The sequence below is a fragment of the Ostrea edulis genome, chromosome 2, assembly GCF_947568905.1.
Source record: "Ostrea edulis chromosome 2, xbOstEdul1.1, whole genome shotgun sequence".
Lineage (NCBI taxonomy): Eukaryota > Metazoa > Mollusca > Bivalvia > Ostreida > Ostreidae > Ostrea > Ostrea edulis.
In genome coordinates, this window is record NC_079165.1 from 80,270,181 (window position 1) to 80,290,339 (window position 20,159).

The following is a 20,159-nucleotide window of genomic DNA, read 5'->3' on the forward strand; positions in this document are numbered from 1 at the left end:
TCAGAAAAGCTCACTTGAGCCTTCGGCTCAGGTGAGCTAAAAAGCACCACCTTATCATGAAAGCACCGCAGTATAAAATAAAAAAGCACCACTTTATCATGAAAGAACCACAGCATATAACGGAAAAGTACAATATCATCATGAAACAAATCCACAAAAGGCAGTCATGGCGTTCCATAACAAGACATCATCAGAAGGTGGGGATGGATTGGGCACGTCTTGAGAAAATATCAACAACATAACACCAAGAGTCATTTTACAAGAGAACTTACGACTTAAGACCAACTTTACATATTGGAATTCTCCTGTTTATTGTAAGATAATTCACTCCAATGTAAAATAGTGAAGAAATAATGTTGAAAATGAAGGTTCAGAAACGTTTTAATTCCTTCTTTTAAACTAATACAATTTAAGACTTGCAACTTTGTCGTAAGTTGTTTTGTAAAACGTGCCCCTGGACACCAGAAGGGAAAGGATAAGGTGGCGACGTACATGTTACCATTGAGTTAAAAATGAGCCAACTTGTATACTTTGAAAACATGAGATGTGTCCTTTAATAACGCACGAGATGACCAAGGACAGACAGAAGTGGTAAACCTTTGTTGCTGCCCCACAAGTCATTTGTCGTAATGGACAGTATGTAACGTGACGCGGTAAGCGAAATAAATAAAGATGGAAGGTCTGTAGACTAATAGTAGAACACATTCAGCATCAAATGAGAAATAATGAACAATGGAAGAGTGAAAAACAATTAAACATGACTATATACTGTAAACGAAATCCCCTTCTCCAATGTTGTTTCTAATACTTAATATGCATTACAAAATCAGCCCTCCAATCAGTACTCCATTAATACAGATGAGATGTCTTTAATCAACTTTACGGCCATTTTGGAGTTGCTTTTTGCTTTGCAATTTTTGAGAAAAGAAATATGAATCCCCCCCCCCCCCAAAAAAAAAACAACCTTAAAATGTATTTTAACAGCAATCTGACAGACTGTCAATCCATCAGAATACCGTCCGTTATTTCGAAGGTTTTAAAAATTGCAATTGAAACAACACACATTCATTTGAGCAGGGAAATGAAGTTTTCAATATGTATATTCACATAGCTACATTATTGAAGCTAATATTCACAATGAAAGTGTACAAAGACAAGTTTTAGTATATTTACAATAAAAATCTACATTTATTTGCGGAACAGAATTGACCACCCACTTAAATCCGACTGGTAAAAAGACTAGGAAGAAAAGGGAAGTAAGCGATATTCAAAATAGGAAAACTTTTGCATTAGTTTGTATGAGATATTGTGTAATGACTGGAAATTGCGGAAATCACCACAAGACATTAAATTTCAAACTGGACAGCAGTAAAATTCAGTCTTAATTGTTTATTAATTCTATTTCTCATTATGAAATAAAACACACAATTCATTACAAATTATCACTTTCTCAAACATCCTCACACATTTGCTCAGTCATCACATAATAGTAAACATCTGTCACTCTTCATCGATCTGTTGACGTCCATAAAAACAAGCATAACACATTATAAATAATTTGTTTTCAACAGAGTGGTAAAACAGCCCTGCCAGCCTCTGGATAAGTCTTCTCTCGTTATACTCGAGGTTAGTTGAGCTTTGAACATTTTAATTGTCTGTATTTCGGATACTACTTCACTCTCGAACCCGATTAGCCCCTGCGTGTCCATTCACTGCTGTCTTCGTTCTTTCGAACCAAGGTTTCATTTTGGTGTGTGACAGCATATCTCTAAACGCTTCTGTGCCTTCCATTGCTGTTAACACCCCGTACATTGACTGAAAAATGGAAATCAATTTTCTACGTAAGTATTTTTAGAATCTTCCTTCCAAAAACTAAGTTCTATTTAATCCTTTCATGCAACAAAGAGGCCCATAAGCCACAACACTCACCCGAGTCACTTTGGTCCTGCTATATTTTCGAAGAAACAATTTGAAAGATTTTTTTAAGGGCAGATGATGCAAGCAAATTTTTCCTTTCGAAGAGACTTTATATGATGTCATTCTTTTATAAAAGTGGATAATTCCTTGAATTCTTTTCCCCTTTGACTTGGAGAGTGAAATATTTTCCATATTTCCAAAACAAGTACAAAACAATAGTTATCATGGTAAATTAGTTTATTATTCATCTGTTTACCTTTTTTATATCTCAAAAATTGGTTGTCAGGGAGAACAGAGTGTACTGATATTAGATTTACAACATAACATGTAAAATATTAATGCATTACAAATTTTACACTTGGAAAAGATCAATTGCTGCTTCAATAAAATTACATATATGGACATTGCACCCTCAGTAAAGGTTTACAAATTAAAATAAACTTCATAATATGTTGACTTAATGTTTAAAGTTTAATATAAACTTAAAAATCATATACCATACGGGGTGAATTTTCTGAGTAGAAGCAAAATTGTAAATATCACATTGGCTGATTTTCTCATGACAAAGAAGAGTTATCTCCCATAATATAAGAGTAAAATTTTACAACTTCTGAAAATAATTTACTATGGCATTTATGAATTTACTGGGTTTTTTTGTTGTTGTTGTCACTCTTGGTTTTCCTTTGCTATTCATCTCTGGAAAAAAATAAAGAAATGCCTAATACAGGATCTCTTTGATGTGCCATTTTACGTTAGGTTCTGCATTATAATGTTTCCCAGTAGAAACAGGAGAAAGATGACTGCATGCTTCCTGTTGGCATCTTATATATAACAATGATCCTAGTCCATACCGTTTTTCGTCCTCCCAAAGTCTTATGCGTTGTTAAATCTAGTGGTTTACCACACACAGCACAACCTTTTTCCAAATTGTCCACTAGAATTCCAAGTTCCACAACTCGTCTCCCACTTCTCCAACAAATCATCTCCTCATGCTCTTCTTCCGATTCCTCACTCTCTGATGCATCAGATGGATACGTGTCTTCATTTCCTAGGCATTCTTGTGAATTATCACCAGACGAACAATTTTTCCTTGATTCATCCAACTTCTCCTCGATCATCACGTTGTTATTGGCATAAACATTTACTATCTTACGTCCAAGGGATAATGCATAACCTTTCGTAGCATTCTGTAACCTTTGATGACGTTTTTTACTAATAATTTTTCCTGATTTTCTCCTCTTGAATGATTCTGGCACCACAATTGTTTACATTGTTTACTTACCCCCTTTCCTGCTCTTAAAACACAGAAGAGTTCCAAACAACTATAAATGAGAAAACCAAAACCAACCAAAATATTTTTACCATGGGAACTCTTCAGTGCTAAAGGTAGAAAAATTTGTTTATATCATCTGGCCTTAATCCTCTTTATTCCCTTAAATTTTTTAAAACATATAATGACCCAACCCTAGCTCTAAGGGGTCATGATTTAACTGAACTTGAACTCAAACAACTTACTAACATAGTCTTGCTGTTGTGGTGAGGATACCCCTCCCCCTACCCGGAAATCATGATCCCTGATTCTAGCTCCACCCTAACTTCAGTGTCACTAATTTGAAAACAAAAAAATTAACAACTTTACTTTGGAATTGCATGTATATTAGTATGATTTAGTGTGGCCCTGCTACTCTTGTGAAGAAATTTTGAAAATTTCCTGCACGTAAACCTGTAAACATAATCGATAAATAGGCTTGCTTTGGAGAAAATTAGTGGCTAACAGCTACTTTATATTTAAATGAATAATCAATCGTAAAATTGTGATTAAAAAATTCTTACCGACAAAGTCGGTTGCCAGTTTTTGATGACCGTAATATATACTACGGTCATCGGCTTGTACAAAGTACTAATGTAAAACTCTGAATCCTACATTTTGCGTTAAACTAGCCCCATAAATCTGCACTACACTGAAGTGCTTGCATTTTAATATCCCTATTCATAGAGAGAAAAATCTTTAAAGATATTTTGAATATATTTTTCCATGCAGAATTTTGATCCCTTTTTGTTGCCCACCCGACCTCAAGGTACCACGATTCAAACTTCAATCTGCATCACCTGAGGAGGACTGGATAATAACTATGGCCCTGTGGTTCTGGAGAAGATTTTCAATTTGATTTTTTTCCCTATACATGTATATTCTCATGCAAATCTTTGAATCCGTATTGTGGCTCAAACCTTCCCCTAGTACAATGATTTGAAGAAACTTGAATCTGCTTGAGAATGCTTGTTTATTGATATGACTAATCCTGGCCTTACTGCTCTCGCGATCCAAGATTATAAAAGACTTTCTCCCATTTATTCTTATGTAAAACTTTGATCTCCTATTGGGGCCCCATCCCCACCCCCCTTGTATATCTATAATATGATTAATCATTGCCCTGCTACTCTTTAGAAAAATACTTTCAACAACAACAACACAATCCCATGTATATTGCAATATAGAACTTGGCCCTGCTGTTCTAGAGAAAAATAATTTTTTTTTCATATGTCCCCATGTAAAACTGATTCCCTATTTTGGCCCTACCCAAAGAGGCCATGATTTGAACAGTTTTGAATTCAAACCACTTAAGAAAACTTTAACATTAATTTTGTCTTTTCTGGTCCAGTGGTTCTTGAGAAGATTTTTCAAAAGATGTCACCATATTTTCACTATTTCTTCATTATCTCCAGTTTAAAATGGTTGTGACATTTAAACAATTTTGAATCCCCTTTACTGAAGGATGCTTTATGATAAGTTTAGTTGAAATTAGCCCAGTGGCTCTGGTGAAGATGTCAAAAATGTGTAAAGTTTAGAGACGAACAGACAACAAGTGACCAGAGCTAATAAATGAATCCTCATAAGATAGCCACATAATTAAAATCAATAAAGAAGAATAAAGTGATATACCAAATCGGCTAAGTTTGGTTTGTCTCCTCCCATGAATTTTCCCCCCTTGAGATTCCGGATCCAGGTGTCGCCACCTTCATACAGTGACATTCGAACATCATCCTGGAGATGGTGCCTAGATGTCATAAAAGCCAATACCATGATCAGATTTGTTCCAACCTTACTTGAAATTATCTCATTTTTCAAAATATTGCCATTAGTTTACCATAAAGATACTGTATTTACATTGTTATAGAAAAACGACCTTGGAATTTACCTATCAATTTTTTTAATTCAATGTGATTGTTAGGTAAATGTCATAATTATGCTTCAATTATTCTTCACATAAGTTTTGTAATTGGGCAAATATCATAATGGTGCTGCAATTATTCTTTATACACAAGTATTTTAATCATTGTTAGAGCAAAGATTGAACAAACTTTTTCTTCAGTTTTTTCCCCACTAGGTACATCACAAAAGCTCCGATATAAATGATGGTGTTTTTCTGGAAATTCGAAAAGTTGGTTTCCCAATCTCCGGCTTGTGAGAACCAGTTAAATGTATCCAGAGACTCTTGGGGTGTGCGATAGACATTGGGGGAAATCAGATGAACAAAGACAGTGTCCACCCAATTCCTCATCTTCCTCTCCTCCCTGTCAGATAAATAAAGTTACAGATACTACAACAAATAATTCAACAGTGTCCACCCAGTTCCTCATCTTCCTCTCCTCCCTGTCAGATAAATAAAGTTACAGACACTACAACAAATAATTCAACAGTGTCCACCCAATTCCTCATCTTCCTCTCCTCCCTGTCAGATAAATAAAGTTACAGACACTACAACAAATAATTCAACATTGTCCACCCAATTCCTCATCTTCCTCTCCTCCCTGTCAGATAAATAAAGTTACAGACACTACAACAAATAATTCAACATTGTCCACCCAATTCCTCATCTTCCTCTCCTCCCTGTCAGATAAATAAAGTTACAGACACTACAACAAATAATTCAACATTGTCTTTCAGTAAGCAATATCAGTTGCCATGGAAACTTGTTACGTACTAACCAAACAAGAGATGTTTGTAAAACATAATTATGCTCCCCCCCCCCCTTCCCCCATTTCACAGTGTACACTGTAGAATTAAATTTGTGTGGTGAAAAAGTAAAAACAATCATTATACACAAAATAACAATCTGGCCTTGTGGCCTGGTAGTGACCTTGACGTAAAACATAGTGATCTGCTGGGATCATTTGCATGTCAATGTGTATCAGCCTATGCCGTACAAAATCTGCTAGAAGAAGAGTTCTCTAGCAATCTGTTGGAAATGTGAGGAAACCAGCTCACATTGCAATAAAGGGGGGGGGGGGGGGGGGGTTGGGTTAAAAATACTGATGAGATACAGTTGACAGCTTGTATTTGCGTGTCATGAATATTTCCTAAAATAATGGAAAAATCATTAGGTTCCTTCTCATATGTATCATGACCTAAATTTGACCTTCTACACTTCCCAAAATAAAATAATATTCTGTATCTAATGAACATATCACAGACAGTGCATGGTCTTGAAAACAACATGTGTTTACTTCAGCATTTATCTATAGTTATACATTTGATCCTGATTAACTTGTAAATTCAGCCATTCTGAGAAGACCCAAGGTCACAAAATCAATAAACTTTGCACTGACATCCATCATACATCATAAAATGTGTTTGTTTATATATCCTATGGTGGATTTTAATGGCAATCTTTTCAATACAAACTATCATTATGGTTGATGTTTGATATGAAATAAAAATATGAAAGTTAAAATCTGTCTCTGTGTTACACATGTATAAGGTGTTCAACAGAATCAACTACCAAGAAAATTCAAGATGCATTCAATCATGCAAGCATCTCAAAAACTTAATCAAAAATAAACAAACAGCTGATTTAACTGAAACTGGAAATCAGAAAGTTGAATAAACAGATCAGTTTTATTTCCATCGTCATGTAATAAAAGAAAACAAGAGATGTTTGTAAAACATATGCTCCCCATGGTGCAAAATTGAAAAGGGTTATACACACACACATCATTTAATTGAGAGTAGTATCATCAATTCAAAATATTGAGCAGACAATATCTTCCTATGTCAAGAGTGGATTGACCATGTGACCTAAAAATCAATAGGGGTCATCAACTCCTGAAGATGTACCAGTGTACCAAGTTTGATGTCTGTCAAGCAAAGGGTTCTCAAGATATTGAACGGACAGTATATTCCTGTCTAGTGTGACCCTTGACCTTTGACCATGTGACCTCAAAATCAATAGTGGCCATCTTCTCCTGAAGTCGTATCAATGTACTAAGTTTGATGTCTGTCAAGAAAAGGGTTCTCAAGATACTGAGCAGACATTATATTCCCATGTCAAGTTTGACCCTTGACCTTTGACCATGTGACCTCAAAATCAATAGGGGTCATCTTCTCTTGAAGATGTACCAGTGTATCAAGTTTGATGTCTGTCAAGCAAAGGGTTCTCGAGATATTTAACGGACAGTATATTCCTATGTCCAGTTTGACCCTTGACCTTTGACCATGTGACCTCAAAATCAATGGGGGTCATCTTCTTCTGAAGATGTACTGGTGTACCAAGTTTGATGTCTGTCAAGCAAAGGGTTCTCTAGACATTGAATGGTCAGTATATTCCTATGCCCAGTTTGACCCTTGACCTTTGACCATATGACCTCAAAATCAATAGGGGTCATCTACTCCTTAGGATGTACCAGTGTGCCAAGTTTGATGTCTTTCAAACAAAGGGTTCTCAAGATATTGAACGGACATTATATTCCTATGTCCAGAGTAGATTGACCCTTGACCTTTGACCTTTTGACCTCAAAAACAATAGGGATCCTCTTCTACTCATAACTAACCCACATGTGAAATATCATTATCATCAAGTGAATGGTTCTCAAGATATTGAGCGGACAACACATGGTCTACAGACCGACCGACATACCGACCGACAGGTGCAAAACAATTTGCCCCCTCTTTTTCAAAGGGGGGCATAAATATCATAATCAAACATGATATCTCACTTCCAGTTCCATGCATTTATGTATACAACAATGATAAAAAGCAATGATAATGCATATCTCCAAATTCCTCCATTTGAAATAAAAAAAATTTTTATAAATATACTTTTGAAGTTATAAATATTTGAAAGTACAAAATTGTAAATTTTTCATTCAGCCATGAATTATTTCATCTTTTTCTGATTTACTGTAAAGCTTTGAATATTGATAGTCTGATTGACGTGTAAGAAGTTATTCATTACTTTTGGTTGAATAATTTTGAGTGAACCGAAATGCAGATTAAACAGTAATATCCCATGCTTTTAATAGAGAGCATTTTAAAGCCAACAGAACAAATAATGCTTTTACCAAACTCTGACATTGTACTACAAACTTACATCAGGGCTCTAAAAAATGAAGAACAAACAGCATAAGTTGAAATCAAAGAGACAATATAGCAATCAATAAGATACCATGAAAAAAAACCTACATTACAAAATTACAAATTCTTCAATTCTGCCTTACGCTCTATCCTCTGGGGATCTCTTGTCTGATATATGCTCCTGAAACATCAGAAAATTCCTGTTGGGGAAGTCCTGGACTGTTCGACTTATGAATCGACCGCCAGTCTTTTTTTCAATGGCAGGGTAGTATGTCAGAAGTTTGTCCAATGGAACTGTCTTGTCAAACAGGTAGCTCTCCAATACACTCATTATTACAGATGAGTCATTCACTTGCTAAAAGTATATTAAAACTAGTTTCAAATTTGTATTTACTAGACTACTATTATATAGTTTTACGTGTACAATTATCATGCTTTGTTTACAGCTTTAGTACATTATATTGCTACTCTAAGTCTCAGTTAACCAGAATGTAAATGTATGTACTTGTTTGAGAAAAACTGACCAAATATCCCTCCTCGCCAACTCCCTGTATGACAATTATGGGAACTTTCTTGTATTTTGACCACTTGATCTGGGTTCTTGTGATGGAATTCACCTCTACCACATCATGTGATATTCCATTGTAGTTCAGCATGGCTCGAACTTTACAACAGAAGGGACAGGTGACAAACTGGAATAGTGTCAACTTCAATTCCGTCTTGTCTTCGTCAAATCGGACCTAAATTTAATAATAAAAAAGAAGCCATGTAAACAGACAGGGCATTTCCATTTTGAATTATTGACCATAATAGCAAGCACCGTGAGCAGTCAAAAGCCGGCTCTAATAGTAGCACATGTACATGTATAGGAAAACCTAGCTATCTGTCAATGTACATCAGAGGATACAATAAAGATGAAAAATTTAAACTTTTTTATGCACCCAACCCGGCCCAGTCACTGGTGACAGTTTTCAGCCATGCCTTTTAAATACAGAAAACTGACATGAAAATAAAATAAAACATGCTTAAATTTAAGTCAGTGTAGTGCAACATGGAAAGTGCAGACTGCAACATAATTACCTTCTAATGCTATATTATTGTAAATTAGTGTCAGATTTATATAAAATCAGTGTCATATAATGGATTTTTAAAAAATAATTTATAATTTATAATCAGCGATTTGAAAGCACATTTTTAATTAGAAATAAATTCATAGTCATCACTCTTTGATTTGAAAAAAAAACAAGCTATGAAAAAAAAGTAAATTGTTCATAACACTCACCTTAGACAAACATTTAGATATCTACTTGATGAAATTATATAGAATAATATCTAGGTCACTAGTATACAAAAATAAGGGAATAGAGTTGTCTTGACAAAGCTGAAACTACACCAAGCTAAACATATTATGTTTATCTGTTTCAAGATATCAATTGGTCAGTCTTACTCCAAAATTACATGCTTTAAATCTACTGACGATAGCCATCATCTAATTTTGATTAGAATTTTAATTAGTTGATAGATCACTAAAACATGGTCTGAACAGTTTGATTGACAGTGATGGGATACTAATAGCTTAAGTGACACTTTGTACCCGCCTGGAGACCCAGGGATTCCCAGTTCGAACCATGTTATTGTCAGTTGTGGTTTTTAATATTGATCGCTCGGTAGTTGTTGTTTACATTGTAGACCAGTGAAAGCAAAATGTTGTCGGACCGAAGGACATGTCCAGTAATTTGACTCTCGGTCCAGTAAACTTCGTTATATTTCCAGTCCGAATGTCCGGTGACTTTCCGGCAACAGTTTCGGAAACTACGTTTCGACTTCCAGTTCCGTTAATAAAAAAAAACATACGAAAACGGCAACACGTTCCAATTAAAATGGAACAGTAATGCAGTCCTCGGTAAACCTTTAAAACGAAAATCCAATGACCACGAGGCTCAAAGTCAAAGGGAGAAACAAAACAAGAGGCCCTTGGGCCACATCGCTCACCTGAGTCACCTTGGTCCATATCAGAAGATTTTCCATATCTATTTGCATGTAAAACCGTAGTCCCTATTATGGCCCCAAACCTACCCCTGGAAGCCATGGTTTTTGCAAACTTGAATCCACACTATGTCAGAAAGCTTTCATGTAAATATGAACTTCTTTGGCCCAATGGTTCTTGAGAAGAAGATTTTTAAAGACTTTCCCTATATATTTGTATGTAAAACTTTGATCCCCTATTGTGGCCCCATCCTATCCCAGGGGGCCATGATTTCAACAAACCTGAATCTGCACTATATCAGAAAGCTTTCATATAAATCTCAGCTTTTCTGGCTTAGTGGTTCTTGAGAAGAAGATTTTTAAAGATTTTCCCTATATATTTGTATGTAAAACTTTGATCCCCTATTGTGGCCCCATCCGACCCCCGGGGGCCATAATTTTAACAATTTAGAATCTGCATTATATAAGGAAGCTTTCATATAGATCTCAGCTTTTCTGGCTTAGTGGTTCTTGAGAAGAAGATTTTTAAAGATTTTCCCTATATATTTGTATGTAAAACTTTGATCCCCTATTGTGGCCCCATCCGACCCCCGGGGGCCATGATTTTAACAATTTAGAATCTGCATTATATAAGGAAGCTTTCATATAAATCTCAGCTTTTCTGGCTCAGTGGTTCTTGAGAAGAAGATTTTTAAAGATTTTCCCTATATATTTGTATGTAAAACTTTGATCCCCTATTGTGGCCCCATCCGACCCCCGGGGGCCATGTGATTTTAACAATTTAGAATCTGCATTATATAAGGAAGCTTTCATATAAATCTCAGCTTTTCTGGCTCAGTGGTTCTTGAGAAGAAGATTTTTAAAGATTTTCCCTATATATTTATATGTAAAACTTTGATCCCCTATTGTGGCCCCATCCGACCCCCGGGGGCCATGATTTTAACAATTTAGAATCTGCATTATATAAGGAAGCTTTCATATAAATCTCAGCTTTTCTGGCTCAGTGGTTCTTGAGAAGAAGATTTTTAAAGATTTTCCCTATATATTTGTATGTAAAACTTTGATCCCCTATTGTGGCTCCATCCGACCCCCGGGGGCCATGATTTTAACAATTTAGAATCTGCACTACCTAATAAAGCTTATCTATAAATTTCATCTTTTCTGGCCCAGTGGTTCTTGAGAAGAAGATTTTTTAATGACCCTACCCTATTTTTACCTTTTCTTGATTATCTCCCCTTGGAAGGTGGCCTGGCCCTTTATTTTAACAATTTAGAATTCCCTTTACCTAAGGATCTTTTGTGCCAACTTTGGTTGAAATTGGCCCAGTGGTTGTTGAGAAGAAGTTGAAAATGTGAAAAGTTTACAGACGGACGGACGCCGGAATACGGGTGATCAGAAAAGCTCACTTGAGCTTTCAGCTCAGGTGAGCTAAAAAGTATGAAGAACTGTTTTTGGGTCTGGTAAAATGTGATTCGGTCTGGTAATGTTCCTGTGTTTACAAGACCAAATGTCTTGCAAAACATTTCAACATTTCGCGATCACTGTACTAGACCTTTACAGGTTGGGAACACTTCCCCTACAGCGAGATATTCTCACAAAAACGCTATTATCCCTCTCTAGCGGGAGTAAATATATCCCACACAACCATGAAAAACACCCATGGAGTACATCTCTTTGTGTTTCATGTGAATAAAAGAAAAAGTTCTAAAATGTCTGATACTTCTGCAAATAATAGAAAAAAAACACACTTGATGTGCATTGAACTCAGACTCCTTCTCTCTTACGCAGCAACATGAAATTTCTTGACTATTATAAATTTGATAAAGATAATTCGCTTCATGCTGAGTGTGTGTCGCACTTATTCAGCATTACACGGAATTTGCCATTATTTTCAACAAAAGATCTATTTATGGTAATGTTTACTTCATGTCTAAAGAGGGATAATTGCGTTTTAATTTTGTTCCAAACCGGCTTTCAATACAGATAAAACTGCTGACTCCTGTGTTTAAAATCATGCAGATCCACTCAGAGGATATCAAAAGCAACAACGAACGATTGTAATTTCTTGCATGTAATATCGAGCAATAAAAATTAAATAAATAACAAAAATGACTTTGCACCCGAAATTCCTAGCTTAGTTAGAATTTTCTCACATTTTACAAAAAAGTAAAAATTAACAAATAGAATATATATAGATATGCTACATATTCGTAATTATCAGTTTTAATACCTGTTTCGTTGGCACTATAGATTGTCCTGGATAATCGGCATTCAATACAAGCTTCTGCGAATTTAACAAATACATCGACCCTAATGCCCCAGTTCCTATTATGCAAGACCAAAACTTCCATTTATTTCTGAACCCTGAATTGTGCTTCGTTGAAAAATGCTTTGCAAGCAGAGGGAGTTTGGTGGTTTTATGTACTGTTCCTGTCAAAACGTCATACTGTTTCAATATATTGTTAAAAGGCGTTCGATTTTGCAAAACTCCTTGACCACAACTCCGAAGCGCAGCCATGTTGTTTTTTACATAATTCGATAGTAGATCGTTCTTAGAGTAAGTCGATGAATCTCAGTGTTAAAAATTGGATATAACCAAATTTTTATTTTATCTAAAATTGTTTTAAAAGATTTTTTTAAAGAAAATCTATCAATATATTGAAAATAAATATTTGAAAAAATAAAAAAAATGTAATTTTCATTGGCAGTAAGTATTTTCACGTACGAGATAGCGAAAATTTTATTGGTGGTTCTAGAGTCAATTTTGCGTTTGTCAACAATACTCTATCAACGTTAGGAAACAACTTGTGTACGCCTTTTTTTTCACACAGACTTTTTTTGTTTGCAGTCGAGAGCCGGAGAGGAGGTCCAACCGTCCATGATGAGAGGCCTCCGGCAAATATTTCCCAGTAATGTCATAGATACTTTATCCTTGTGCTACGCTTTATTACTGATACACAGTGTAGTCATATTTGGCGATTTTTTTGTTGCGCCGTGGATGAAAGAGCATTATGGCACCACAGATGCACAAATCCTTTTGTACAATGTGTATGGTGGTTTTGTGTATTTAAACGTCATGGGAAACATCTGGAAAATCATGACAACCAACACATCAACCATTGGCAAAATTTTACCTACACTCTTGAAGCCAGGTAATGATAAAAGAATCCGTATTCTATAATGTGCAGTCAGGGAGTAAGTAAGCAATGATAAAATAATACAGTAGGTTGTGTATGTAGTTACTGGACTATTGAGCAAAATTTATCCGGGGTGATTGGGTGCACATAAATGTATGATTAATCACTGATAGCTGCTAAAACAGCTTTAAACTGATCTGTTGTTTCACAGTTTACAAAGTATTGATTTTAGACCTATTCAAGTTGTTAATTGCTTAGCTCTTCAATTTTTGTTAACCAAACCATAATAGTGAGCGCAGGCTCGTACTGCGAGCTCTAATGACTAGAGCGCTGGAAATAATCCGAGCTAAATCTCAACCTCTAGCAAGAATTTTTTTTTTGACGCCAATCCCAGAAGTCCCTTGTACAAAATGGCGGATGGTTCGATTCGTAAAATAATAATGAAAAAAATCTTTGAAGTATTACAAACCTTTCTTATTTGAAAGGAAAGGATGACAATCATATTCTTCCCCCTTTCTTTTTAAAATATTGTCTAAAGAAATGTAAACAGTCACGTCACAACTACCAGGCTATGTCACAACAAGCTCGTTGCATTTCCCGCTAAACTGGTTCCTACATTGGCGAGAAGAGCAAGGCAGTAATCTTACGTATTGACAGTGAACCAGATCAGTTTTCCTTGTTTTCAATATAAATTTTTTGAAAATGTTTTCGGATATGCTGCGCTCACCCCAACGGTCACACCGTAATCATATTAATAAAGTTAATGATTCTGAATATGTTGACTGTCCAACCCGATGAGGATAATGCAGCAGACATTACAAATAGGGTGCAGAATTTCTTCTTTCGGTTTTTTTTTTTTTACCACAGACTCTATTATATCTTGGACAATTAATCTTATATGATATTTCATCAAACACAGATTTCTCGCAGAGGTAACCAGTTTCTTGTTGATTGATGAATTAGCTAATGCAACAGCATCAACTAACAGGGAAGAAGTTACACAATGCAATGAGAATTTTGGATGAATTTTATATGGAGTCAACCAAACACCAAAACTACCTATAATACATATAGTCAGTAGAGCTCTCTTTGTTAGTACTTGCTTTATGATCCCTTCAGGCTTTTAAGCTCTTTTATCAAAACTGTAACATTTTTCTTTAAGGTTGGCAGTATTGTGCAGTATGTGAAGCCAATGCACCCCCTCGCTCATTTCATTGCCGGACCTGCAACCGCTGCATACTAAAGCGAGACCATCACTGTATGTTCACCGGCAAATGCATTGGGTATTTCAACCATCGCTACTACATCTGTCTTATCGGTTACACATGGCTGGGAGCCATGTTTGCCTCCACATACTGCATGGGATTCACGTGGACCGTACTGGGAGAGTTTTCCTTCTTCAATCTCCTTTGTTTTGTTTTCCCTCTATTTTTGCTACTTTTTGGAATGCTGGATTTTTATACAGCTATTATATGCTTGCTTACACTAGTGGCCACTCTGTTTTGGGGGATTTTAACCTTTCTTATGGCATGGCATTCCAAACACATTATTTACAACCTCACTACACATGAAAGAAGACATAATATATTCTTTTACAATCTAGGCTGGAGAGAAAACATTAAACATATTTTTGGTTGTAAGTGGTACATCTGTTGGCTTTTTCCATGGATTTCCTCACCTCTGCCTGGGGATGGAATGTCATTTCCAACCTCAGGAAACTTTGAGAATCCCAAGGACCAATGAGCAGAACTTTAGTTTAGGATATGATTATATAAAAATTAGTTGATTACAGTAAGGATTTAATGATTTTTATAATTATATATGTATTGTACTGTTGCTTTGATTTATAATTTACTTTTTATACGCCCGTCTTAAGACGGGCCGTATTATGTTATGGCCTTCATGTCTGTCTGTCCGTCTGTCCGTCCGTCCGTCTGTTAGCTTTTTCGTGTCCGGCTCATAACTTAAATACTATAAGTCCTAGAATAATCAAACTTTGTCAGTTAATACATCTTGGGTAGAAGGTGTGTCGCACATTAAAACCAGGTCGCTGTGACTTTTAATTAAGAAGATATGGCCAAATATGGTAAAACCCTGTCCGGCTCATAACTTGAAAACTATTTGATCTAGAATCATGAAACTTGGTCAACTTGTGCATCTTAGGTAGAAGGTGTGTCGCACTGTACTTTAAGGTCACTGTGACATTTAGTTGAAGTGATTTTTTGAAAAAAGTATGTTATAATTGGTACAATCCCTACTCATATAAGAGTTTTGTAGAAAACCTCATTCAAAAATGTTACATCAAGAAAACACATATTTTTTTTATGATATACTGTACAGCTTTTTTTAGCTTATGTAATGTTTCCTTTGTTTCTAACAATAACATGAGAAATTCCACTTGTCCCATAGGAGTAGCATGCAAAGGGCATTTTGACAAGACTAATTAATGAGTTTTGTGTAGAGCATCTCTGATCAACATGATCAAGCAGGTGTTATCTTTATCTCTAGGGAATTGGGCAGAGAGATCTTAGCCTCTTAATTGCAGATATACCAGAAATTATTTGTGAAAGTGAATTTGTTTGTTGTGGTTAGTCTTTATTTTCAAAATTAATTTGACATTGTACTATATAATTTTTAATTTTTTTTCTCGGCAACCTATATGCAGAGTATCATTTCTCACTAAGACAACAAATGGTTGCAATATGTATAAAGGCCTATTTTAATGATTAGTATTTTGATGTTTTGTTATGGCTGTGGCATTGTTCAGAAAAAAGATATACAATGAACAAAGCTGCAGATTGGGCATTTGTGTAAATCTGAACAGATGAAATAGTATTGCAATAACCATATTAAAAAATGTTAATTCAAGAAACTACACATTCTTCATTATATACACTGTACTATACAGCAGTATATAACAAACAAATTATTTCTTTTGTGTCAGTAACAAGAGAAATTTCCCTTGTCCCATGGGTGTAATTATCAAGCAATTCAGGAGGCATTTTGCTAACAGAAAAATTGCATTCTGTCAAATTACAGATTAATTAATGAGTTTAGAAAATTTCTGTTACAGCAATCTGATCAAGGAGGTGCTATCTATATCTCTTGCAATCGGGAATTGGGCAGAGGAATCTGGCCTTCTAATTGATCTGTCAAATTTTAGAACAGTTCTAATTGGTAGCCATTACTTTGAAAGTTAAAAGTTAATTTGGTATAAAGTTTAAGAATTAATATGATATTGTAAAATATATTTTTATTTTATATCTCAACAACAAGGTGCAGATTGCCATGTTTCACTAAGATGACAGTTTTACAGTCTAAGAATAAACATAATGACTAATGTTTGATGTTTTATTACGCTGTGCATTGTTCTTCATTCCTTAAAATACAATGAGCAAAGCTGCAAATGTGCATTTCTCAAGTCTAACACAACCAGTTGAGAAATATATGATGTATTATTTTTTTCTAATTAATAACTACACCATAGGAGATGCACCAGTGTTTGAAATAACCGTTTTTAATCTATATTTATTTATATTGACATCACCATGCATATTTTACTTTTATACTTGAAGATTTGACAAAGGCAGATACTGATATATGTATTTTTTGATATGTTGAATAAATCAACCTTTTTGACTACTCCCATTTATTGTAAGTTGTTTGCTTGGATAAAGGGCTATCTTGCACTTTAATCATTTCATTGAAAACATTTGGGAAAATGTTTTTATATCCTTTTAAAAATCATTAAGCTTACATTATCAATATTTGAAGCAATGTCACATGAGGCCATAAAGTGGGTAAGATTCTTAAAGGAAGGTTGACATTTGGTTCCATGCATACCTATCTCTTCATGGTGATATGTTCATGTTAACAATATGTGACGGGCGTATCATGTGCCGTGGCGGTGCACTTTATTTTTTTTAATTTATGTACTTCAATCCATATTGACAAGGTTTTGTTTAATTTATGAAATATTGTACTGGAATAACAAAAGAACTCCATATGTATATCATGTGTGCCAGTAGCTGTTCTGGAAAATGTGATGCAATTGTGTAACAATATCTGATGCATCATACAAGCATGCTACATTTTAAACCAGAAATCTTTTCGTAAAAGACTATACTGACAGTACAGTGATATGCTTTCTAATGTCAATAATTGTACATGTACAGTGTGGACAACTATGATTACATTTGTTTTACGTAAACAAGGCAAGTAATGTACATGTTGCTAATGTTAATCTGTTGTTTTGGAGACTCATTAGTTAGCTTTGATTTTCTATTATTGTACTCATCAATATCATCAGACATTACGAAAGAAAAAAAAATCATGAAAATTGTGAAAAATTCTGGTATTTTGAATAATAAGTACAAAGGGGTCCATTCCTCGGTTATTGTAACTTGCAAGTTTGATGTTTTTATGGATGTATAGAACCATTCATGATTTGGATGATTTGTCTCACCTGGATTGTCTGGATGAGTTTTTGCAGCTAGACCTTTGTTTAGTATATTGTCTGGATGAGTTACTAGGATTTAGCTTCTACAGCTAGACCTTTGTTCAGAATATTGTCTGGATGAGTTTTTACAGCTAGAACTTTGTTTAGTATAAATTATTGTCTGGATGAGTTTCTGCAGCTAGACCTTTGTTTAGTATATTGTCTGGATGAGTTACTAGGATTTAGCTTCTACAGCTAGACCTTTGTTTAGAATATTGTCTGGATGAGTTTTTACAGCTAGAACTTTGTTTAGTATAAATTATTGTCTGGATGAGTTTCTGCAGCTAGACCTTTGTTTAGTATATTGTCTGGATGAGTTACTAGGATTTAGCTTCTACAGCTAGACCTTTGTTTAGAATATTGTCTGGATGAGTTTTTGCAGCTAGAACTTTGTTTAGTATAAATTATTGTCTGGATGAGTTTTTGCAGCTAGACCTTTGTTTAGTATAAATTATTGTCTGGATGAGTTTCTGCAGCTAGACCTTTGTTTAGTATATTGTCTGGATGAGTTACTAGGATTTAGTTTTTGCAGCTTTTGTTGGATGATTCTCATTACGATGTTAGGAGCCTTCTTCATTTTGTGTATATTAGAAATAAGATGTGTGACTGTTCCCATTTACATGTTCCTCATTGATAATGTTCATTCACAAATTCTATAACCTGTCTTGGGAGCTCTGTTGTCTTCTTACAACTTGGTTTTTTTCTCTCCATACTATCTGATCATGTCATCATATTGTTAAAATAAATTGAGGTAGTTCTTGTATCTTGTGAATAATTGAATAAAATGTAGAAGCAATTTATTTATTATATGTAGTGTCATGTACAAGTATATTTGTAAATACTTAATTTGTATTGCTGGTAAATATGAACAACATATATTTGTACAAAAGAGTGGCGTGAATATTAAAATGAACAAGCTTTTAGTGTGTTCGTTTTCTTTGGATCAGTGTATGTAATTATCTCTATGGAGATTAAGACTTGTAGGATACTGTTCAAAGCAGATCTGGTTATTTTCCTGATTTGCGGATACTTTTTACAAATCTACACCCCTGCATTGTGGGATCTCTAGTTTACAGGGGTGATAAAAAAGTTCATACTCTTTTCTAGAATTTTTATTGTGATGAAGCAATGGCATAAACTATACATATTTTAAATATGAACTAGAAATATTCATAACTTTGTGATAACATTTAAAATCACCCAAGCAATTTCATAAAAGTGGTATGTTGCGAAATCCGTGAAAGTCATTAAATGACGGTACGTTTAAAAACGTGTCACTTTCGGCTGCTTTGTCGTAAAATCTCGCTATCTAGAACATGTACCTTCTTCTCCACCTCTGACTTAATAGGGGTCTAGACGCTCATCTTGTTCTTATTTTCTTCATATTCAAATCAAATTCCAAAATGCGCTCCACCGTTACCTATGAGCTCCCGATTTCCGCAATAATCTCCCGCATCTAGTGCGTCAGCAGTCCTAGTCCATTAATGCTCGCATTCTTTCAGCAAGGAAGGGACGACCATCCAGGGTCAGCCAGATTTTTATCATCCTCCACTGAAGTTTTCTCCTCCTTAAATCTATTGTGCCACTTGAACACGGGTTTTATTCTCCCTCAATCATCAATTTGTGTGTCTTGGTCGGAATGTTCCAAAGATTTCCAGTATTTTCATCAAAACTTCATAGCTGATCGATCTTCAACACCTTCTAATGATGAATTAAGTGTAATGAATGAAAAATGATTTGACTATACAATAATTTTAGTCTGATTGAGTATATCTAGTATGTATTCCGTGTTCAATTTTTTTTTTTCGCGGGCAATGTTAGGTCGTGATGTTGCGAAGTATGTAAAGTTGATCTGGTTCATGACAAATGAAAATGCACAAATACTCAAACAAATCAGTAAAATGATTTTAAAAGCAGGGATATAGAATACTAAGGGTTGTATAACTATACCTGTATGTATAATTTACTCCTTGTCGCTTTCCAATAAACACATCTATAATTATAAATAAGCTAGCTGTCTCGAATACTTGGGGTACAAGACTGCCAGTCTGATTGACTTGGCAAAGGCACCGTCCCTTGGTACCCCCTGTATTCGTGACAACATTTTATAATATTGATTTATTTTCCTACCCATGTAACATCCTTGTTGTACATCGCATTTTCAATCAGTACTATAAGCCAACTCAAGACCAACATCAATGTAAAAATGGTATACATCTGTAGTTCTATTTAATTCACAATACTCAAGTAAGCTGTCTTGAATATATAA

General features: G+C 35.0%; 2 protein-coding genes across 2 annotated transcripts; one reads left to right on the forward strand and one right to left on the reverse strand.

Annotated features, from left to right (window-relative positions):
- Nucleotides 1-1,374: 1,374 nt before the first annotated feature.
- Nucleotides 1,375-12,792, reverse strand: LOC125679678 (prostaglandin E synthase 2-like). Its single transcript, XM_048919093.2, has 6 exons — nt 12,486-12,792; nt 8,794-9,009; nt 8,413-8,624; nt 5,278-5,490; nt 4,859-4,973; nt 1,375-1,815 (listed from the first exon to the last, which is right to left on the reverse strand). Exons 1-6 carry the CDS (start codon nt 12,771-12,773, stop codon nt 1,675-1,677), a joined length of 1,185 nt encoding a protein of 394 aa, XP_048775050.2. The 5' UTR covers nt 12,774-12,792; the 3' UTR covers nt 1,375-1,674.
- Nucleotides 12,793-13,058: 266 nt separating this feature from the next.
- LOC125679679 (probable palmitoyltransferase ZDHHC24) lies at nt 13,059-18,811 on the forward strand. Its single transcript, XM_048919094.2, has 2 exons — nt 13,059-13,407; nt 14,555-18,811. The coding sequence occupies exons 1-2, from the start codon at nt 13,134-13,136 to the stop codon at nt 15,133-15,135; spliced, it is 855 nt and encodes a 284-aa protein (XP_048775051.1). The 5' UTR covers nt 13,059-13,133; the 3' UTR covers nt 15,136-18,811.
- The last annotated feature ends 1,348 nt before the right edge of the window (nt 18,812-20,159 follow it).